Source organism: Ptychodera flava, chromosome 15 (assembly GCF_041260155.1).
Source record: "Ptychodera flava strain L36383 chromosome 15, AS_Pfla_20210202, whole genome shotgun sequence".
Classification (NCBI taxonomy): domain Eukaryota; kingdom Metazoa; phylum Hemichordata; class Enteropneusta; family Ptychoderidae; genus Ptychodera; species Ptychodera flava.
This window is the reverse complement of record NC_091942.1, coordinates 21,338,208-21,362,478: the sequence shown is the minus strand read 5'-3', so window position 1 is coordinate 21,362,478 and position 24,271 is coordinate 21,338,208. Positions and strand designations below refer to the sequence as shown.

Genomic DNA, 24,271 nt, shown 5'->3' with positions numbered 1-24,271 from the left:
CTTGCTTGTCATAGCGCAAGGGCCGTCGGGAGCTCTGTGCTGGTTGAGCTGTCTTGCGGCGACTTTGGGAGTGTTGTTTCGGCTGTGCGAGCCTTTGAAACGGTTTTTACCTCAGAAGGGACACATAGTTCAAGTTTACATCATGTGATTATCAGTATACTAGCGTGGAAGAGCAAAGCTTAAAAAGTCTAAAGAGATCGCTAAGAAAGAAAAGTCGCGGAACGTCCGCAGACTTTCAAAATGGCGGCGACGGGAGTTCTGCCGTTTGTTCGTGGTGTTGATTTCAGCAGAAATGATTTTCAGGTATTTCCAACTCTACTTTCAATGTTTATTTTCATTGATGATGGAAATTAACAAGATTTACTTATGCATGCATCTACGAAACTGCATAGCATTACAAATAACGATCCAATTCAACTACTGATACATTTGCCCAATCAATGGAATATATATTGTCAGAGATTTTGCTATTTGTGATGTTCATTGATGTGCATATTTAGTGATATTGGGGTTTGTCTCCGGAAATAACATCAGTGTTTTATGATCAAATAAAGTAAATTACGAAGAAAATAACTTGCCCTTACCAAAGACATCGGAATGAGATGCCTAATAAAAGGTAGAATTGCTGAGGGCAGGAGAAAATGAAATTTTAGACCACAAGTTCCACTGTCTACGGTGCAATGCAGCAGTACAGTAGCTCGAGGTTTTGCCTGGGTATTTGGGTCTGGTTTTGCCGTCCGACCCAAATACCCAGGCAAAACCTCGAGCTACTGTACTGCAGCAATACGGTGCAATGCTGTATTACCATGGAGGTAGTATTACAGATGCCATCTGTAGACCATAAGTCCAATTTGTAGCATTCAGCATCTATGAACTTTTCTCTGTCCTCATGGAGTTTATTCATGGCAGTCCTTCCATACAGCATGATCAATGAAACTTGAAATGCAAAAAATTCCAAAACAAACTGTGTATCTGGACTATCCAAAACGAAAGGCCTTCCTGAGTTTCCAGGAAGGAGAGTAGGTCATAACCGTTGTTATGTAATAATAATAATAATATAATAATAATCTTTATTACCCTTAATCATAATAATATTACAATTCAATAATGAATGTACATCTGAGTTGTGCTGTGATAAAGGGTAAATGGAAACGGAAAATAAGCAAATGCTAGTCTAGTCCGTTCCCAAAGCCATTTGATGTTAAAGCAAGAAAAACGAAGCAGAAAAAAGAAAACTGAAGTATATCGAGGGTAGTGTACATGAAAAGTAGTGGGATTGCAAGGTAACCTAATTGTAACAACGTAACTAAGTGAATAGAAGAACAACTACATAAATAAATATATAACTAAATAGATACATTACGATTTAGTAGAAATGCGTAAAAAGAAAACGATAAGAGAAAAAAAACAAACGAATATAAATATATATATATTTAAATATGATATACATATATGTAAAGTTGAATATAACTCTTCATCACTTAAAAAAAAAACAAAAAAAAAAAACAAAACAAAAAAAAACCAAAAAAACAAATCGTGTAAAAGTAGACTTGAAAGTGCTAAGTAACTAACTAAGTGAATAAGAACAACTACATAAATAAATAAATATATAACTAACTAAATACATTACGAGTAAGTAGAAAATATGTAAAATAAAATAAAATAAGAAAAAAACAAAATGTATAGTGAAATATATATGTTTATATATCTATGATATACATATTTGTGAAGTTGAATATAACTCTTCGTCATGTAAAACACTAACCGTGTATGAGGAGACTTGAAAGGGAGTGTCTGAACGAACTTTTAGTGGTTGTTGTTTTAATTTGTTTAGGTAATGTATTCCAATAGATGCAGCCTGTATATGATATCGAGAATTTACCCAAGGAAGTGTTGACACTTGGGACATAAAGGTTACCATTAATTTTATGACGTGTACTGTAGCAATGAGAAGGCAACTGACAGTATGTTAATAGACAGTTGAAAAAAGGAACCTTTTTAGCCTGTCTATGGTATTAGCAATGCACTTCCGTTCAGGCAGATCAGAAGTGAATTGGTGTAAATTGTAGAAAGTATGAATGGCTTGTGGGACCACAACTAGCAGCGTTGCTATGTACAACTTCAAGCCCTAAAAGAAGGCAAGGTTACTCTTGGACCAAACGTTGTGAGCTTGCACCTACATCACAGTGCCTCATTTATGATTTTATGCCTGTCACTGCTATCATAAATAGAGGCCAGGTGTAAGAGATTAGTTATGGGGTAAATTTGCTCGGCAGAACAGTTGAGACTAACTCTGCCTGCCTGACATACTGAATAGTGATGAATTTTACCCTGTACACACGTTTTACTCCACCAATAATTGCAATGTAATGAAAAATATGACAAAATACCCTTGCAGAGATGTAAGTCAACTAATGATAATATGGCGCAATATGTTTGTGGTGACTGGCTAAAAATGAACTCAAGACATGTTAAACTCAAAATGCTGCCTTCCGTACGCTTGTTACAATTTCATACTGTACACTAGTACTGTATTCGCATTGTGTTGTTTTTGCTTTTCAACAGGAAATATTTCCAGGGCATGTCTCTGACATGAGTAGTTTGAGATGGCTGAAACTTAACAGAACTGGGTTGAGTTTGTTGCCAGAGGAACTCTCATCTCTCACAAAATTGGTGAGTACCAGTTGCTAAGCTAAGTGTAAATCAGTCAACAAAGAAACTTTGGATCCCTGATACCTTTAGCTGCATTTTTGCAAGCAGCAGTTTTAAAAAATTAAAACTAATAATCATTAGTAGGTGTCTTATTTCCTTGCAGAAAATCAGAAAGAAACAGAGAATTTGAAAAAAAAACTGTTCTCCACATAACATGTATGTTAAATTTTTTAGAAGACTTGCACTTCCAATATGGTCTGTCAGTTTCATGAGATATTCATAAATAATAATTTGTGTACATGTAATATTGATCTCACATTGAAATATGAGCTTCTAAGGAGTCAATGAACATATGTTTGAGCATATCAATGATCAGAAACAAAGGTTGGAATAACAAGACCAGCTTCAATATTTCCACATTAATAAGTTTTAATATTTCAATACCATTTTGAGGCATATTGCAATAATTCCTTTAACAGTATCAGTGTCAAGAACTAAGAATAGAATCCAAGCTTTGCGATCGGAACAAGAAATGCATGGTGACATTGATGAAGTCGTGATTATAAATTCAGAACTCCCTGCAGCTGTTCCAGAAGTCATTAAATGACCTAGGAAATGTGTGCACTGGAAAATACGTCAATCATGTCTCTCCAAGGCTGAATGAATCATTCATGGTTGAGTAATATCTGAGTTTTTATCGCCCACCAGGAACATCTGTCGATGGTCAGGAACAACCTGAATCAAATCCATGGAGACCTGTCGACACTGAACTGTCTGAGAACACTGAACTGCCGTCATAATAGATTGACGTGTGGTGGGATACCTGACGATATATTTGAGCTGGAGGAACTGACCACTATTGTGAGTACTGGGACCATGGAGGTCAAAGGTCAAATATTTCATGTACTGACAAAAGGGTGTTAGCATCCCAAACTTGTCACAATGAATAATCTACATACATATCCCAGTGTTGGCGCTAGGATTTTTTCATTGTAGCCACAGTCTGTTAGTGTGGCTAAAATGATCAAAATATTTTTAGCCACAAGCAATTTTTATTAGCCACACCCAACAAATCAATTTCACATACAAATTGCACAAACCCTATTTTCAATAACATTTGTACTTTATTATCCAATGTTGGGCCAGGGCCGGGCCAGGGCTGTTGTACATACACTTTAATTCCTTGACAGATAAACTGCTGAGCACATTTTCTGCCAATTTTATAGCTGCAGATAATAATGACCAGGAGCACGGTAAAACTCCAGGTCCTTTGTGAAAGTTGTCTGTCCTTCAATTAAAAAAATATTTATTAAAGAAAAAGTGGTCTTAACTCCGTTCGGATCCAAATTTCATGAATGCTGGTTAATAAATTGACCCCTCTCTTATAGACAGGGACAAAAAATTTTTGTTTATTTTTAACCTTTATTATGACACAAACAACAAATAGAGTTCTTGGAACAAAACTTGCACAACATGTTATGAAAAAATCATCAAAGTCTAACCATTGGCCATAATTGTTCCTCTTTTTTATTTTTACATGATTTAAAAACTGCTTTATACCGTTATCTGGTGATCTGGATAAAATTACAGTGATTGCCTGACTATGCAAAGCATTGTCCATAAAGTATCAAAGAAAACTATTGGTATTAAAAATTGCTTAGGTTTTGAAAATTAGTTAAATTCGCAAACTCAGTGAAAAATCAAAAGAGCAGTTCGTCAATACGACAAATCTATGATCAACCGACTTATCTGTAGTCTCACATTATACTTCCATGCACAGACAAAAACCTTGCTGAAATTTGTTCGACCATGGTCTAGACCGTGGTTCGTCTGTCTTTGTTCTCTTCTCGGTGGTTTCCTTATTTCCTTTTTTTTCGTAAGATATTTTAAACCTAGTTTCTTTCCCAGCTGAGAACAATCAATAAACTATTTGTAGTTGGCAATCGTAGCTGCCCGCAAGCCGCATCACATCGTACCGTGCATTCGTAACACATTTGCATTGTTTGGGTGTCTCGAAACTACCCAAACCGTACACGGGCCGGAGTATACAAACTGGGGATCTTGAAACTTTTTCACGCATGCTCATTTAAGCTCTGGGCAAAGTCCAACGCCATCATTTCAGTCTGTCAGTTGCATGGTCAGGAACTCTGCCGTCGATCATCGGTTGACGTACGACAAAGCAACGAATTATTTTGTTCAAAGGCTAGATATTTAAATGACTGAATATTTCGATAGTCTGACCGATCTAAGGGTTATTTTGATACGTTAAAAGTGACAGAACCGGCGTGATTAACGATGGTGCACGCTGTTTTGAATACGTTGTGGCTGCTATGCTGGCCGGCGTGAACTCAGTACCCTTCATGCTTGCATCCTCAACGCGACGTACGTGGTCAAATGTTTCGTACGATGCTTGCAGCGTCTATGCTGGAAAATTTGGATTGCGGAAAATAACGTAGACTTATTTGTAAAAACGACTAGTTGTTAGAATAGTAGGCTACATAAATAATCCAGTACATATTTTGGATCGATCACAATGAACACCGCATATCGAATTATTGGTCCTTCGAGAAAACCGTCAGTCTGGGTTCGCAGGACTAACGTGACTTTCGAAGGCGTCTAGGGTCAACACGGCACCCGGTCACGAGCTTTCGCCACGCGTGGCGAAGGCGTAGCAATTTTTTTTCGCCACATCGGACATTTATTTCGCAATTTGCGACTGTGCGAACGTTAGCGCGAACCCTGTATCCATAGTTTATAGCATTTTCCACTGTTAATAAATGTTCATCTGTTCATGTACTATCAGAAAGAAAGGAAGTATTTTTCTCATGCAATATTGATACAACATTTTGTGCGAGAAACAAGACAAGTCAATACATTGAGAGGTCCCGTTCCAAATTCTGTGAGTCTCCACAAACCATATGTTTTACCATACCAATTCAAAATCCAATATGGAAGGTCAAGCAAACTGACCTTCTCTGTTGTCCAGTTTTTCCTGCTTTAAGGTTACGTTCAAAGTTATGTGATCATACTTGACTTTATTGCAAAATATTTTGTCAATATGTCAAGTTTGAATTATTTATCACCAATTTATCTGTTGATCTCAGTCAGCTGTTTGTGTATTGGACCTTTGACAATTTATTGCATTATAAATATTCCATAAGCCTATTTATTTATTTAATTTTTATGCAGATCAACAGGCAAATCCACTTCCAGATCTGGAAATACAAAAAATCATGCAAGACAGGCACGTAACAAAAACAAGACAAATAACAGATAAAAACAAATTATGGATCTGGATTAAAATATTTGGATATTGTTGACTTAAAACTCTGAAATGTTGAAAAAATATCCAAATCAAATCAAAGAGAAAAGTATGTTGAAAACATACATTGCATCTGAGCATCATGGAATATTTACTGATCACAAGTTGGGTTTAAAAACAGGTTTCTTCGGCATAGTTCAGAATACAGTTGATTATACTGGGAGTATCATAATATGAGTGGATAATTTTGTATAGAAAAAGTGTGTGTCAAGGGTCGACCTTCTGTTGGATAACAATTGAATGTGAAATATGCTACAGTAAAATGGACAACTAAACTGCTGCAGTTTACATGAAATTTGCAGCAAATACACTGAACAAACCTGATGTGTATCCACTCTGTCTCGTCTGAAAGACTATTGGTGGTGTGACCACACACAGAACCAAAGTGAAAAACAGATCTAACATAAATTAAGTACAAGGAAATAATTGCAGAAATGCAATGATGATCATGTTGATTTCATGTAATTGATTTTACATTTTATCTTGTTAATTACATGTGAAATTAGCAAACAATTGTCATAAGGACCAATCCTCATACATCTTAATATATTATTAGTGATATCCATTACTTCATGAAACTGAAATGTTTGAGAGTTTCTTTTAGCATAATAATACTAAAGGTAACTTTTTTCATTGCTGATGCATTATATACTGTAGACAGTCAAAAAAATTGAAAGGCAAAAATTTGTCAGTTTGTTGGTAAAACATCGTATCAAACAAATTTATTTAGATAATTTGTTACAGAAGGTTTTGGTCAAAGCAGCTATAATTCTGATAACATTTCAGTGTTGTATTATCAACAACACTCATTTTGCCAACTTCTTGCAACATATTGAGCTTGTTGCCATGACTTCCATACTGTATGTGTACGTTATACGGATTGACAGCGTCTTTATTGAATTTTACTATTTGCAGTGACACTGTTCATCTCTAGATTTCACAGAGTCTCTGGTTCAGTCGGCAAACCAAATACTGTGTGTGTGTGACCATGTTTGGAAAGGGGATAATGAAATCCACACTTAGAAAAAGAATTTTTAAAAATGTTACAAGTTTTTTATAAGTCTGACTCTTTATGACGTCTTTCCATTGTAGGATTTCAGTCACAACCAGCTCTATGCCATTCCAGATAACTTAGAAAATGCCAAGTCATTATTGGTGCTAAACCTTAGTCATAACAGGTATGTGTTCTGATGTGAAATCTGGTTAGATCAGTCAGCAGATATACATGTCATGTGGACGGTGAGAAAGTACAGTCTGAAGTGGGATTTGAAATTTCAAAAATACCCTGCCTCATGTAATATCTCTTACCCAACTTGATGTTAATCACAGAATCTCTCGCTGAAACCTGCTTGAACTTGTATTTGTCATTGTTAGCTTGCCAAGTACAATTTTAGTACTACTTGTTGTACACTGTACGTGCCTATGGAGTTTGTTTGAATGATGGGCAACAAGCTTGCCAGTGCAATCTATGAATGTGGCACAAACGTTTCCACCGATGAATTAAGTCTGAAGTGCGCCCTCGTACAACTTAGTGATCAGATGCGTATTTTTCAACAAAATTCAGTGTATATTGTGTATAAAAAGTACAATATTGTGAAGTGTAACATCATAAAAGTTACGTCAAAAGTAATGTCTCCTGATATTACCCAGAGTATTTTCTTGCTATAGAATTGCCAGTTTAAAATGATTGATTGCCATAACAGGACAAATATGTAGCATAATTTACCAGTAGTTAGCGATGGTCTTCTTTGAAAGACCTATTCCTGTTTATTCAAGATTTATTATAACTGTGCATTGAAAGGCCATTGATATGCCATGGTACAAAGAATTACAGATGTTGTCCTGTTGTTTTAGATTTTCTTTGGTGTATGTGTGTACAAGTATTATAAATTATTAATTTTTCTCTTGTCAGGATTGATACAATTCCCAGTCAGCTGTTTATCAATTTAACTGATCTGATCCACTTGAATGTAAGCAACAACCACATTGGTGAGTTCTTACTTTTCACAAATTTTCCATCTGTGGAAAATGTCTGTGTGTTGATGTAATCACGTAATCTTGTCTTCTAGTGATAGTTTTGAAAGTCATGTTCTTCTCAGATATTATCACAAGGTCCTGCAAATATGACAGAGTGCAATCATAAAATGAAACGACTGTTTGTAGAAGATCAGCTGTGGTTGATACCATGTTTTAAAACTTCAAACATTAAAAAGATGTTAACTTATAGAGTTCCCAAGACATGTGCACAATCCACTTGCTTGTAGAGTAGTTGTGTGGATATCTTGTTTATCCTTTCTCAGGCAATATTTTAACATGCATTGAATGTGTCTCCTACAAAGTTACATTGTTTCTTATTCCATTTGAACAGAAACTCTTCCGCCTCAGATGAGAAGACTGACAAATCTCCAAGTTTTGATTCTCAACAACAACCCACTTCTCCATGCACAACTCAGGTCTGTGAATTTAATCATCACATTTGTTGCAAATGTGGGTTCGTCACAATGAGTTGGACTTAGTATTCCACTCAGTGAAAAGCAAAGGAAGTGTGTATGTGTATGTGCGTGTGTAAAAATGGTTTGATATAGCAGTATGATTCAGAAGGTGGGTGTTGTTTTGTAATTTTGAAGTAAACAGCAGGGCTACTTATATTCCTAAGAAGTGCAAACTACCAATATATTTGAGGACGATCAGAGACCAACATTGTTTGAAGAGTGAAAGTCCTGTTTTTTCGTGAAAAAGTGATTTTTGTCAATTGTGTGAATGGAGAGAATTTCAGCAATAAGACAGTGAGTCTCACTTACATGTACATGTCACTGTAGTGTAAGACAGAGATTTGAATTCTTAGAGCATTTATCAGTCGAAAGCATTGCTGAATTAGTGGTTTGTGTAAATGGATGGAAGTGATCATACCAGCAATCTTCTTTGAGTTTGACATCATACAACTTTACGTTGAGATTTGATGCCAGATCACTTTTATATCTCAATTGAGTTTGGCAAATTCTTTGATATCGGGATTGTAAACAAACAGTTGTTTTGTGTTTGGTTTTAAAACAATATATAGCATATTTATCAGATCAATCTGAAGGCATTGAATAAAATTTTGAGTTGTTTTTTCTGACTTGAGGTACTTGTATCTTTTATTTTGTTAAACAGACAAGTGGTATCACTAGTTCAGTTAACAACCTTGCATCTTCGCAACACCCAGCGTAACCTGACCAATATCCCACCACAACTGGACAATCTTGTCAATCTGACAGATGTGGATCTGTCTTACAATGAACTCATCCGGGTTCCAGAGGCTTTCTATCAGGTCAGATCGCTTCAAAGGCTCAACCTTAGCAACAACTGCATTACAGAAATCTCGACACTTTGCGGTAAGCCATCAACATTGTGTAACACAACACTCTCATAAAGCTTGTGCTTGCCCAAAAGGTTCATTTGTACACCAAGATTTGAAAAATTTTATTATTTCTGTAGATATGTGGATATCACTATGGTCCAGCTTTGCAAAAACGTAGTTCTCCTACTAGTGGTATGTCTCAATTCCTTTGAACCAAGCCAGCTCAACATGTTGCTACTTTAATTCTAATTCATTGTGGTAGCTTCGGTGTTTAAAAGAATGCTGTCAAACTTTCTACATGTCTGACCTGTGTGACTGAATTTTATTAATTTCTTTAAATTTCTTTGCATTGGGACTGCACTAGTGCACAGAGTGTAAACATGTACCATGAAAAAATTTTGAATCAAAGACATTGTTGTTTCAGTTTCGCTGCATGATGTTGAATCCATGCCGGTACTGAAATTTATGCCTTGCCTGTGAATATGTACTGGGTGGATGAATATATAATGAAGATGTTACACTGGTTTTAAATTCTTGTATTATATTTTATTTTTCAAGTCTAATGGTTCACATTCCTTGTTTGATGGATATCTTTCTGTCTGAAGTGACACAAATAAAAATATATTGATATCGCTATTAAACACACGGGAGAGTGTGATTTTTATGGCCAGTCGAGGCTGGAAACCTTTGATATTTTCCAAGCTACATCAATTATACGTCTCTTTTCTTGAACATTATTGCCTTCGCAGACAACTGGGTCAACTTACAGACCCTGAACCTATCAAGAAACAAGCTGACTTCACTCCCTGGTGCAATTTGTAAATGCCAATCACTGCGAAGGCTCTACTTGAACTGTAATGAGCTTGACTTTGATGGAATTCCTCCCGGTATCGGTAAACTTTATCAGCTGGAACACTTCATGGTGGCGAATAATAACCTTGAACTTATACCAGAGGGAGTCTGCAGGTGAGGATACAGTTTTTATCCATGAATTAATTGGAGAATAGGGCTGTATGCAAATGATGCCATTGTTCTCTCATTAATATGCAAAAATAAATATTTATCTACATTTTTAGATTACACTTGTGGAAGTTACGCATGTAGGAATGGTGGAAAATACAATTTAATTTGCGACTTCAAGTGTCACAATGAATACTGAAAGACATAACAGTTCAGACCACAAGCTGCAACAACAGCCACACTTGACAAAATTCTTCAGCATTTTCTACAGCAGTGTCTGATGTTACACACTTGCAGCTATGATTAGTAACGAATCTCCAAGTATGAACAGCACTATTCTACAAAACTCTTCATAATATTCTGTATGTGAAAATTTTGTTATCTTTCCTGATTCAGCTGCTGCTACCAAATGGTCTTTGTAATTTAGTGAGAACTTTGTAGGCAGGGGGACAGAAAGGGCCGCCTGTTTTATAGGAATTAGGATACTGACAGGTTTGGAAGATTTGCCCGTGTCTGATTCCAGAATTCCAGTGTTTATTTCTCATTATAGGTCTACGCTTAAGTGAACGTGCTTTTGTTAATCACAGTTGCCACCTGCATATTTATGTTTTGAAATGCAAAAAGTCACATTAAAAATTGTAATTACATTGTTATTTTCCCCTTCCAACAGATGTGGCAAGTTGAAGAAGCTAGTTCTCAATTGTAATAGATTGGTAACACTACCCGAAGCAATCCACTTTCTTCAACTCGAGGTTTGTTTTCCTCGAAGTACCTTTCTCCACTGTCTATGTACAGCGCTGTTCAAATGGTTTTGTCAGTTTGTCCTTACCAACATGGATCTTTTTATCTATGAGAAGCAAGTGTTTCATCACATTATATTTGAGTGAACACTGGTCGATGACACCGGCATCATACCATCATTTCTTGTACACAACTCAAAGCATTTGTCACGCTGCTCTTGGAGCAAAAGAAGTTGAACTCATTACATAATGCAGTTGCTTTGATATGTACAACCTTCCTTATGACATTTGTCATTCCCAAAATTCTAAAGTGACCTCTTCGTGTCACTGCACACACAACTTATATACATGTATTTCTTGAGCATCAGTTTTCAAAACATTCTGACATCAGCAACATCTTAATACACTACATCCAACTTAAATCCATATAACTTTTGCACATGCTAGGTACTGGATGTACGAGACAACCCTGACTTGGAGATGCCGCCCAAACCAGTGGAACAACCTAAAGGGAGTGGCCCTGACTTCTACAACATTGATTTCTCTCTCAATACTCAGCTGAGACTTGCTGGTGCAGCACCACAATCATCACAACAATCTCCAGGTTAGACTCATCTCAGTGGATTCTTGGAAGTTAGGCAGAAAATTGGTTCTGTGATGCAGTCTGATAAACTGTTGATTGGTTTATAGTGTGTCAGCTCTCTCTAACCAAAGTCAATATCAATATTTTAACACTGATGTACTGTAGACGGGTAATATTTCCTTCCAGTTCTCATACCAACCTGTAATGTGATGTCTAATGTCAGTCACAGAAACTTTTCACTTCCAAAGAATGTGAGTGGTAGATATCTTTGGCAGTTTTCTTAACTGTTTGAAACCGGCTCGGACAAAAATGTCCGCATTATGTCATAGGTCACCAGGTGGCCAGGGTGCAAAGGGTTAAACAGTGAACTTATTATGTAGGCCAGGGCTCACTTTTGGTTTTGAAAAGTTCAGGAAGAAAAAATCGTTTCTTGTTCCAGTACATGTGTTTAGACAACGCTTCAACTTGAGTATCAGTGTGCTCAAGTTTTAACCCTTTTACCACCATGACTTGGCCCAAACCCATTGTTATCAATGGTGATTGTGGACCTGTTTATAGGGAATTAGGGGTGAGCAGGTTACATCTCTTTTGGTGCCATGTCTTTGTGTTCTTGTCTTTCAGCTGCCAAAGATCCTATCGCACGTAAAATGCGTTTGAGAAAGCACAGGAAAGAGTACCATGAAAGCGCCGACACAGAACAAGCTAAAGTATTGAAGGTAAAAAACATATCCAAATAATTATCCAGTCTTAAGAAATTTAACTGTCTCCTTGAAGTTTGCAAGAGACAGGATGAGAAAAGCATTTGTACTGAGCCAAAATCTTGAGATCTCAGTCAGAATCACTATTACACTTAGATAGATGTTGATTCAATGCACACCCTGTTGACAAATGAAATCCAAGGTGACACATAGTGCAAAAAGACAATCACATTGAAATGGATCAGAAATATAATCGATTTCTATCGTTCTGCAACATGTGTGTAATCTCTGACCCTCCATATGTCATCATTTCACTGTGTACCTTATCCATGACTGTGCATGATTGATGGCGGTATTATTGATTTAATCCATCCACACTTTTGCAAGTGAAATGTGCAAAATATTATCTGATTCCAGGGCTATCAGTAGTATGTAAATATGTCTTGTGTGTCCATTGATATTGATGCTGCCCTCTCCAACTTCAATTATTTTTTTTCAGGGAATGAGTGATTTAGCAGAAAGTAAAAATAAAGAAGGTGGTTTTGAATCAGAAGAAGACAAAGCAGCAAAGTATGTAAATCATATAAAGTTGCAGCCAATGGCCTGTTAAGGTGGTTGGAAAGGCTATTTTTGCACCAATTCTTTTCTCAGAGTTAATGTCAAGTTTCAAGTGTTAGAATCAAGATATTTAGTTCAAATTTTCAGGATAACTCTCTTAGTTAATACTTTCTCCAAAGAATATAAAAATTGTATATTTGCAGCCATGATTTTGAAATATGACACCAGTAAATATTAAAATTTAATTTTTCATATTTTCTTTACATATTTGAATTTAATAATAATTGGATAGTATTAATATTACCAAATTAGTTCTAAATATATTGACACTATTATTTGTAAGATTTGTACGGCAGGATTTGTGAATAAAATCTGTTTATGTGATTTTACATGGGTATACATATCAAAAAATTATTAAAAATTCTTTCAAATTTCAAAATATGATTTTTCAAAAAGTACTTCAAATACAGAAAAATCGTGCCGTACATATCTCATCTGTAACCTTGTTAAAAGGCTGTAAAAATTCCATGTCCATATCTCATTTCAAAGGTTGGATTAAATTAGTATATACTTATGTAGGAAAACTGTTATTCTGTCAAAAATGTTGAAAACAACCCATATTTGCACCCCTCTTTTGAAGTCACAGAGCAATCTTTTTGGTAAATCTCACTTTTGACACCTCTTTGACACTCAAAGAATCTAAAAATGCATTTACAATAGCAGTTACTCACTCTGAATGCAAGCTACGCCTTGTCAAACTTTCCTGAAAAACAGCAAATAATGACTTTCCCTTTTTAAACATTTTATTAAAAGCTAGGGGACCTCTACCATAGTTAATACACTAAGGACTCCCCAACTTCTTCTTATTTGGTCAGTTTTTCAGAAGTTTCAACAGGCTGTAACTCTGCAATGCCTTTGTGCCCAAATGTCTAGTTTTTTTTATTCCACAGAGAATGTTGACTACTTTTATATTTTAATAGTTTTGTTGAAGTTTATAACTGACGCTCTAGCCTTTCCAACCACCTTAAGTGCGAATTGTACTTCTTTTTTGGCTTAGTGGTGATCTTGAAATCAGAACGGAATGTGGCAGATGGCAAAGTGTTCAATCAGAGTTCTGTTGATCTGTTGACTTCAGTAACTTGCAATACCATCATATCTATGACAAACCTGTAGTTACCTCTGTGACAAGGATACATCCGAATTTAGTAGAAGATTATTACAATGAAATCATTTTAAAATGAAATTTACGACCATAGTATTTTTGGAAATTATATAGTTCTATAAATTAAGTGACGTGTATGGGTAATTTTATGTTTTCAATATTAATTCAGCAAAAGGTAATTCTCAAAATATTTTATCATTTTTATTTTTTCAGACCTAAGAGTTGGTTAGCAGCTTTATCCAAACCACAGTTAGACTATAGTGATTTCTTCACAGATGATGTTGGTAATGAACCAGGTCTGACAATCTGGCAGATTGAAAATTTTCTTCCCATACAAGTCGATGAAGGTAAGCAGTATTGCATAGGATCAAGCAGGTGTGATATCGTGCATCACTTTGAAAATGAATGCATTTCAAACAACACTCCTCCTTGATGGCAATTTTCATATTGTGTACTTCAGTTTTGTTCAGATATTGTGAGTTCTTTTTCAGTTAGCTATTGCAAATAAGGGAGTTGAATGTTGGGGAGTCTGCGCAATTCACATTTTATGTGGTCACTGTGTATTTTTCCCAGTGTTTGTTGTCGTTCAAATGTTAATATTTTCAAGTTTGACGCTAAGCAAGACGGATGAATATTTGTAACGTAGAGGATATTATATTTGAAGCACGGACAACTTTAAATGAATTAACAGTAATTACACATTCATATTCACAAACACCAGAAAAGTACCATGAAAGGGACACAAGGCTCATCAGAATTTCTAGTCGAAATGGCAGAAAAACTTGTATGATAAAGTGGACTCGGAATATTTTTTTCTATGTACATCCTCTGGCCTATGTGCTTCCTGTAAATTAGCCAATTCCATTCTAAATTTATCTTTAAGGTAGATTGCACCTCAAATTTGAAAGATTTCAACTTTCCCCCTAACTTTCCTGAAGGAAAGTTGAAACCATTTTTTTTTCGATTTCAGGAATAAGTCAGGGATCACTATGCAAACTCTGATAACAGAGTAACAGATTACCCAATATTTACCGATACTTGAAATTCAAAATGGCCACCAGGCCTGTGTTAACCTTTAACGGGGAATAATTATGTTTTCGATTTCCAAAAGAGCTAACCAAATAAAACGTTTTTCACTTCATTAGCTTTAAAATGAGCCCCAACAAGTGGTAAAACAAAAATACAGTTTGAATATCTGTCCCTGAGGCGCATTCTACCTTGAATGTAACTCACACTGTAAATTATTGTTAGCAGTCTTACTGTCAAGTATTTTGTTCCATGTATTCTCTGTCATACTAACCATAATACCCTTCTAAAAATACATAGATGTAGTCGAATTCCATGTTTCTATCAACATATAGGTGGGCGGGCCTGGCATTCTTATGCGTAGATTTTGACTAACATGTTAAATTATTATACTATTCAATGTTCCATGTCTTAATACTGCTTTGTAATTTTTTTCCTATCACTAACTACTTTTCTGCATGACTCTTGTGTCGATGTACCGCTGTTTCTCCGTTTTCTGTCTGGTAAACTTGATGACTGGACCGATCTGTAGAGTCAGATCCTGAGAGTGGTAATTACTCAGATCACTATTCAAGTTTTTGCTTTGTGGTGTTTTTTTTTGTCTTGTACGTTGATTTTGATGGGTGTCTTTGTAATTTGGATGATTTGCATGTTTATGTTTGTTTCCTGTTGTCTTTTAGTGTGAAATAATCATGAGGTTAACATTTTATTTTTGTTTTCAGCCTTGTATGGGAAGTTTTACGAAGCTGACTGTTACATTGTCTTAAATGTAAGCACATTCAATCATCATCAAGGCCCATAAAGTAGACTTTACTGGTGTTTTGATAGTCTACACCCCTTCTGCTTCAATGTCGGTGTGCTGTGACGATAAAGCCTCAACTTTCATTGCGTTTTGAAGCAAAACTTTCAAAAGTGTTGCCTGGAAATACGATTTCATTTCACTGAGTTTTACATCTCTTTAACCTTTAAGTTTGACTGGGAGTACACTTAAAGTTTTGAAATTCTGAGAGCAATTATCAGCAGGTGGTTATCAGTTTTCACTGTTAGCATCACTGGATAGTTGTGTTCTGTGGAGTGAAATTCTCCGTGAACTTCATTTTCTCATGACTTGTCCTGAACAATTTTACAGACCTTCATTGATGATGACAGTAACCTGGACTGGCAGATCTATTTCTGGATTGGTAGTGAAGCATCGGTGAGTTGTCGGTAATCGAACCTTGCTGTGTGCTGAAATCATAATTGCAAAGCGTGCGCCTTTGGCACATAGGAAGATAGAATTTCACTGTTCATGAAATCTATTCCTCCTGGTTCAAATTTGTTGATTGGTCTGAGAGAGAAATTCAAAGCAGTGGACCTAAACCAGACGACTGTGTCTGTTTGAATGCTGCAACTCAGCAGTCAGCAAGGTGCAAGAAAAGACAAAGTTTTTTCCAATGCTACAAAAATGCTGCTAGTCATCTAAAATTCATACAACCTCTGTCTGTATGATACCCCAATCCTAGTTGGATGGCCTACAGTCTGATTAAAATCAGATGTACAGCATGCAATCAATCTTCATTTTGTCAGAAGACAAGTTTGGTTTATGCATGCAATATTCATATTTAGAAGATTGTTGTTTCATAATTAAAACTGATCAAGTGATCAGAGACAGCTTTGCCAGACAACTGCAAGTCAAATGCTGTCAGTGAAGATATGAGAACTGATAGTACACATCACATGCACTGTTGTATTTTTAACCCTTGAGCGACAAAGTCAATTTACGTCACCTTTACAGATATACCCCAGTCAATTTTTTTTCAGATTTTTGCCAAAATTTTGATAAAAATCTGTAGCCAATGACACGTGATGTCCATTTTGTACAAAATTATCAAAAAAGTTACAGGAAAATTCATAAAAAATGGTAAAATGTTGCACTTAAATTTTGGTGGGAAAAATTACAGCTCTCAAAGGGTTAAAAGCTCTTCCTCCATACCAAGAAGTTTAGTTATGATGTTGCTACTGCTCTCATATTACATCTCCCACTTGTAATATTTACAGCTGGACAAGAAAGCATGTTCAGCCATTCATGCTGTCAATCTGAGAAACATGCTGGGAGCTGAGACGCGAACAATACGCGAGGAACTGGGTGAAGAGAGCGACGAGTTTCTGGATCTCTTTGACCATGACATTGCCTACATAGAAGGTGGTACAGCCAGTGGGTTTTACACAGTTGAAGATGTGGAGTATCCAACAAGGCTATACAGGGTCTCTGGAACCAATAACCTTCACCTTGAACCTGTGAGTCATCAGCTTTTTTTGGTAGAGTTACACCTTCAACAGAACCCACTCTACGTTTTCCTTAAATACTAACGCCATAAGTGGTAGCTCAATAAAACTGGCCAACTCACCAGTCACTCAATATTGTATCCTAATTTTATTTGCAAATCATTGAAGCCCAGCAATATAAGCATCTGGATCAGTCTTGTGTCCTATACCACAGTTTTCAGTTTTAATGATTAAGAAATTAACATCTGAGAGTTATACGCACATTAACAACTTGTTTTCAACCAAAGTTGAACACACAATGTTAAAGAATATGCAGATGTATATTTCAATATATATTTAACTTTGATCACTGACCATCCCGTTTGTAAGACATATCATGTATACAAAGAATTTCAATGATTTAGTGTCATAGATTTAATCTCACTGAGTGTATATTGTTTGTTTCAGGTACCCGTGGAGCCATTCTCTCTGGACCCAAAGTTTGTATTTATCCTTGACTGTGGCATGAACATTTACATCTGGTATGGAACTCAGTGCAAGTCAATAACAAAGTCAAAATCAAGGTAAGTAGCTCACTGGTAGTGAATATATGTCATAATATTTATAACAAGTCTATCACCGAGAACTGACTGATGCGTGAATCAGAAGTTTTGAATCTGTACGACATAAATTCGATAAAACATCATTATTTTAGCCATTTCATAGTCACAGTCAAAGTCTCCTTTGCAAATTTATGTATTGTGTTTTCTCACTATGTTTACTGTATACTGACAAGCTATGTATTGTAAACCAACAAAGAACTCATTGAACTGATACGCCAGTTGCATGACCTCTGTGTGACCTGTACAGTGGTTCTTTTGTTTGTATTGTATCGGGTCATTTAACATGCCAACATTTCACTCTATGGTTGCACAGAAAAATACTCTTTTAGCATATGAAGAGATGAGCCAAAATTTAGTCCACATTTGATAGTGGGACTTGTTTTTGTAGATTTTGAAATCTAGCGGACTGGTTCATGCCACAGGAATATCAGGTCAAGGAGAGGGGTTGAATGAATAGTTAATGAACTTGACATTGCTTATGAAGTACTATTCAGAGTACTGTACTATCATATTTCTGATTTGGGAGTTGGTTTGTCAAACCAGGGCAGTGCATTGAAAATTGCCTATTAGTCTCCATTGATAGCTTTTACCCAACTCCTACGGTGTTTGTCAGGTTGATGGCTGAGAAGATCAACAAAAACGAGAGGAAAAATCAAGCGGCCATAATTGTGATGATACAAGGTGATGAAGTGGAAGCTTTCTGGGACATTCTTGGTGGCATCCCTGATTGGTTTGAAGTCAAAGTAAGTGCTCCTCACTTTTCTATCAAAATGCAATATCAGCACAGAAAATATTTAATGTGTTGCAATATGCCATTATTGTAGATTGGTTTTTACAGCTCCATCAGATTTTATTCACGGTACAAAGTGTTGTCATTTTTAAAAATAAAACGTCTTTGGTTTGATTCTTGTTGCTGCATCTGCTCATTAACACTCAAGTAGCTTTAGATTTTTATGTTCCGTCTATTGTGTTTATTCTGCTTGTGAAATAGATTCTCATTTTTCTGCCTATATCATGTAGACATGCATACAGTCCTGTTTGTCAACACAGCCTTTAAAGTCCAGATGTCTTTCTTGACAACTGCATTTTAGTCTGTGTTTAGTCTGGACTATAATTAATTTGTCGACAATAACGTCGTTGAAGAAGAATGAAATGGATGTGTCTTCATGAACAACAGTTTACGGCTAATGTGTCCCCCTAAATAGAATCTCTGTTCAAGGTCAAACACATTTCAATATTCATGGCAGTCGTGCTGTCCTACCAAATGGGAGTTTGACACACTTCAACCACTAAATAAACCCCAAAACATCTTGTTGAGATTTGCTTTCATGCGCACACAAGTGATGACAAAGTCTGTTGTGATTCCATTCAGCCCTGGATTGAAGACGTGACTCCGGTGTGTCCCAAATTGTACAAAGCAGGGTTAGGAATGGGATATCTTGAATTGCCACAAGGTGAGTCCCTGAAAGAATGACCAGATTTTCTACCATAGAAGTGAAAAGCCCTGGGTGAATATTTTTTAAAGAGAACAGGCAAAGTCTTAAATGCTATACTGTGCCATGAAGGTACAGAATTACCAAAAAAGTCACCAAATTTTGAAAATATCACAAATTAAGACTGTATATACAAGAATAATATAAGTGTATTTGACAATTACAGATTTTTAAAATATTTCAATTCAGAACTTGTGTATTGCAGTAATATCGCAGTTAGTTAAAACTCAATGAATATTATGGAAGGAATATATTACAAAAATGTATTAAATATCATGAATACTAGACTCATAAGAAAGCTGTTGGATAATGGTTCATTTTCAGTGAGATATATGGTGGGTGACACAAAATGAGTAGTTGTGATTAGTTTCAGTAATGCGGTTTTTTTTTTCTTTGCTTTCATTTTAGTTGAGGTCAGAAGACAGAAATTGACACAAGAATTATTGTCAACAAAGAGTGTTTACATTTTAGATTGTCATTCCGATGTCTTTGTGTGGTGAGTGTAATCCTTTGTACCTTTTGTTGATCAAAATGTATCCGGAGTTACTCTGATGTATTATTCAATGATTTCAATTTGACTAAAAGAGGACGAGGAATATTTTCAATAACAGAATGTATTTGATCTCTCGGCTTGAAGATTGAATGATTTGTTTTTACGAGACTAGTAAGTTGTTCCATCTGTTATCAATAGAGGGAGAACTTTATTTTAATGGTATACAGTCACCTGTAAATATGCCCATATATGGTCAAAGGGGCGTTCCTTGGTATTCAAAATGCCCATATGAGGGCGCTGTTTTTAAAAAAAGCAGCCACCCGCTTAAAATCTGTGATTGGTTAGATTTTCTCTTTCCATGGTAACTGTGTCAAAATTGGAACAGGTGACAGTGTACCTTTAAACTAAATCCCAAATAACTCACTAGGATTGGTCGCAAATCAAGCAGACTTGTGAGGGCAGCTGCTTTGAAATTATCACAAGAGATATGCAGCGTCATTCCCAGACCAACCATCGCACTTGTAACAAGAATCCTTGAAGGGTAAGTAATTTCCAAGTATTTTCTCATTATTCCGTTTAACTACAACTTCAAAACTGTCGGATCAGTAGAGAAAGTTGTATTCTGAAAAGTTCTTAAATCTTTTCATTTTCTGTCTCACTCAAGTTCATTGCCCGCCATCAACACTTTTTTCCAAACTGTCGTCCTGAAACTCTCCTCGGAAAATCCTGACAAAGAATTTTCACATCTATTCTATATTCCATCATCACTGCTTGACACACTATCTCCTTGTCCATTTGTAATCTTCTTTTTCTGTTTTCCTTTTTCTTCTTCTCCTCCATGCCTTTATTTTTGTTTTCGTTCTCTTTTTTTTTGTTCTGTTTTCTTTTCCGTTTTTTTTTAAATGAGAAAGATACGAAAGCCAACTTTTTAAATCCAAGTTTGATGATTGGGATGATGTTTTATACGTTGATTACACACGAACCGCAGAGCGAGTCATGAAGATGGTTTTAGAGGGTATGGGGTAAGACAGTGCAATGCTATTGCTTGATTCTCTTACTCTGTGTAACAACTGCATGGTGTACAGGCCGCCGTAGACACTAACTCGTTCATTTTGTTCTCACAAAAGTAGGCATGGCTGAGTTTACTGTTAAAAAAAAAGGCATGGAGAGAGAAAACTGTGGCAAGTGTAAACTTGCCATTTCATGTGGCTTGCGTCATATCTCGTGTGGAAGGAACAAGGTTTGGAGATCTTCTTAAAGGGGGCCCTAAATTTAGCTGTGAACAGCCGATTGAAAAATTTGTGATGGTATGAAAACAGGGCAGAAATCGAGAGCCATCAGAATCTGAGCTACCATGTAGACTCCGGAAGGATTCTTTCAAATTATCTGGAAGCAGTTTACTGTTTTCCAAATTACCTTGTTCCTTTGACACCACCATACAGCTGTTATATCCACACACCCCCTACTCTGTGCCTACATATCGTAATGTGACCTAATCTTCCAGTCATCCCAAGTGGCTCATTCCATTCTTGATGGAAGTAAAGGGTCCGTCACCAACACACAGATAAGGGATAACATATGATCGAGTCATGTGGACTGATAACTTGCAGTACTTACTGACAGGCACCATGTACTAACATTGGAGTTTTTTCTTCATTCCACTAGGAATTGTTGACATGTGTACAGTAGCTAAGGATTGTGGAAAGTTTCACAGGCTGTTTATGTCAAATGTGCATTCGTTCGGTGTTCCTATGACCTGCTGTGTTACTAACTTCTAAAGTGCTGGATACAAATGATTGGATGTAATGAGATGCTGTATATCACATGATATTCTCGTGGACGTTAACTTATAATTACAAATTATGGATACTGTTGATCCTTACAGAACCGAGACCATGGTTTTCAAATCCAAGTTTTCCAACTGGGACGATGTGATCTCAGTGGACTTCACACGGACAGCGCAGTCCATGTTCAAGACGCAAGAAGCCGCTGCCAAGGGACAGGTCAGTAAATGCGTCAAGTCAAGTCAGCAGCCAGTGTAATCCCAGAAGTGGCTTACCTTGGGCAATACAGGACAAATGTCAGGGATTGGACGGCATTTTCCATAAAATGGAGCCGTGGGAAATGGGGCAACAGCACCTCATTTTGTGTCCCATGTCTGTAACCTGGACCCATGTTAGAGGACAATGATGCGGAAAAGTCAAATAAGCGTTCTCACCTGAGCAGATTCACTTATTGCTCTGCCCAACAGGTCACTTGGCAAATTTCACCAGACTGATTTCCAAATACTCTAACTAGTTCCAAGGTTTGGTGGGCGGGGAGTAACATCGACTGCTGCATTGTAATCTTATTCTTACCTCTGTAATGTTTCAAAAGAAAACAACTGAAATGATAGAGCTACTTGATAAATGATACAGGACAACACTTCTTTTTCAGAAGATAATGTTCAGCATGCAAAAATTCTATTTCTTTTATTCCAAAGGATTATATGATGAATTTTTTGCCATATGTTGAAGAGTGTATCCAGCTTCGGTAGTTCTCTCTCATACAGTTTATTGTAATGTAGGACATTGAACCTAACAATTAAATGGTAAAAGTTGACATGCTCAAAGTGTTCACTTTCAAGCAGTGCAGCAGAATAACACAGTGAAGTATCTCAGGGTTTCGGTAGAATGTATCTTAGGGACACATTATCGGACTCTCAAGCTTTTACAGTTCTCAGCAGGTCTTTTGCTTTTTTGAAACGGTATGAAACCTGTAGAGTTAACGAAGTTATTAGTGTTGTATTTTGTGAAAATCATGTCATCCCCATTTTGAATTTCAAGCACATGTATAAATAAACTGTAGATAATTTAGTTCTCAAGTCCCATACTATACTCGCTTATGAAACAGAGTGGTTTAAAGTTGTGCAGGAAGCTTGGAGCAAACTGTATTACCGTAAGGAAGAAAACAGACAACAAGATAGGGTTAAAGAGTAAGGGCATTGATTTTACAGCTATGTTGCGGGGACCATGTGAATGTTTCATGGGATTTTCTGTGTTTTTGTATTGTATACATGTAGGCATGCCTCAGTGTTCCTAACTTTGTTTCTGTTGTGACTTTGCAATTTTTAACAGGAAAGCAAGAAAAACGAGATTAAGACTGATCTATCAGCGTTGTTCATGCCCAGACAACCTCCAATGTCTGCCGCTGAAGCTGTGAGTAATTGTAACTGTGATTTTTTCTGTTTTAAGTTTACACACATGTTACTGTATGGTACATGTATGTAAGCCAGCCAAAGTTAAACAGTCATGTAGCTATATCACACTAATGATAATCAGGTTTGGCTGTGATTGTTAAAAGTATAGTGTCACCTGTTTAAATTTTGCTGCAGTTACCATGGGAAGAGAAAATCTAACCAATCACAGATTTTAAGCGGTTGGCCCCTTTGACCATATATGGGCATATTTAGATTACAGGTGACTGTATACCTTTAAATGTCCTCATGTCACACAGTATGTGGTCACACCCTTGAGAAAATACCCGTCAAAATACAAAGTCTGGTGGACTCATTTGATAGCTCCTTGTTGATAGCTTCCACAGTGTAGTGTAAAATTGTTACCACTGACTTGAAACAAGTTTGTTGATGGGATGTAATATCAACTTAGATTCAGGAGGATTGCTGTAAAAGTAACGTTTATTCATTTACATTTGTTGTGACAGGAACAACTGATGGAGGAATGGAATGAAGACCTGGATAGTATTGAATCATTTGTACTGGAAGGCAAAAAGTTTGTACGTTTGCCAGAGGAGGAAAGAGGTAACAAACAAAGCTTGTCCTTGAAGATGAAATTGGGCCCCAGAAAGCAGGGCTCGACATAAGCGCTAGCCCACTAGCCCGAGGCTAGTAAATTTTCAAGAGGACTAGTAAAAATGTCTTCGGAGGTAGTCCTGCGGACTAGTGCAATTTTCAAGTTCCGTAGCTGTCCAGGAAAGTTTATCGCTACAAAACTAATGGGACGCCGGGCCACTCATTCGATAAGAATGAACCAAGCCTCGATCATTTTATATAAAAATAAACTAACTTTTACCAAACAAATTGGACAGTGAAACAGTGAAGCAAACTTTATTGATCACCAACTTAAAATGAAACAGTTTACCTGCTACGGAGAATCAAATTGTACTGTACATGCCAGTAACATGGCCCCGGGAAACATGGCTCAATGCAACGCTGAGCATCAAACGGAATTGTCTGCACGTCGTGTATTTTGGTTTGCTTGAAGCTCATCACTTCGCCTAAAAACATGAGCAACCCCACAATTTCGTTCAAACACTGTATCCTTGCCTTTCAAAGAAGATTTTTCTCAAGATTTCTTCAGGGGCATTCCCAAACAACAC

General features: G+C 36.6%; 1 protein-coding gene across 4 annotated transcripts in view; it reads left to right on the top strand.

Moving 5' to 3' along the window:
- Positions 1–24,271, top strand: part of LOC139151521 (protein flightless-1 homolog) — a 38,483-nt gene continuing 14,212 nt past the window's right edge. The window contains exons 1-26 of one of the 4 annotated variants that reach the window (XM_070724409.1): positions 9–303; positions 2,566–2,673; positions 3,361–3,513; positions 7,067–7,152; positions 7,887–7,963; positions 8,343–8,427; positions 9,128–9,348; positions 10,064–10,280; positions 10,945–11,026; positions 11,462–11,618; positions 12,219–12,313; positions 12,795–12,865; positions 14,229–14,362; positions 15,574–15,591; positions 15,764–15,810; positions 16,171–16,236; positions 17,079–17,318; positions 17,754–17,869; positions 18,522–18,651; positions 19,281–19,362; positions 19,810–19,897; positions 20,322–20,435; positions 20,806–20,916; positions 21,780–21,897; positions 23,011–23,091; positions 23,597–23,693. In XM_070724409.1, coding sequence (XP_070580510.1) covers positions 241–303; positions 2,566–2,673; positions 3,361–3,513; positions 7,067–7,152; positions 7,887–7,963; positions 8,343–8,427; positions 9,128–9,348; positions 10,064–10,280; positions 10,945–11,026; positions 11,462–11,618; positions 12,219–12,313; positions 12,795–12,865; positions 14,229–14,362; positions 15,574–15,591; positions 15,764–15,810; positions 16,171–16,236; positions 17,079–17,318; positions 17,754–17,869; positions 18,522–18,651; positions 19,281–19,362; positions 19,810–19,897; positions 20,322–20,435; positions 20,806–20,916; positions 21,780–21,897; positions 23,011–23,091; positions 23,597–23,693 — 2,857 coding nt within the window. In that variant the 5' untranslated portion in view covers positions 9–240. Of the gene's footprint in view, positions 304–2,565; positions 2,674–3,360; positions 3,514–7,066; positions 7,153–7,886; positions 7,964–8,342; positions 8,428–9,127; positions 9,349–10,063; positions 10,281–10,944; positions 11,027–11,461; positions 11,619–12,218; positions 12,314–12,794; positions 12,866–14,228; positions 14,363–15,573; positions 15,592–15,763; positions 15,811–16,170; positions 16,237–17,078; positions 17,319–17,753; positions 17,870–18,521; positions 18,652–19,280; positions 19,363–19,809; positions 19,898–20,321; positions 20,436–20,805; positions 20,917–21,779; positions 21,898–23,010; positions 23,092–23,596; positions 23,694–24,271 lie in introns of all 4 variants that reach the window. The other 3 variants (XM_070724410.1, XM_070724411.1, XM_070724412.1) reach the window with 3 other exon arrangements.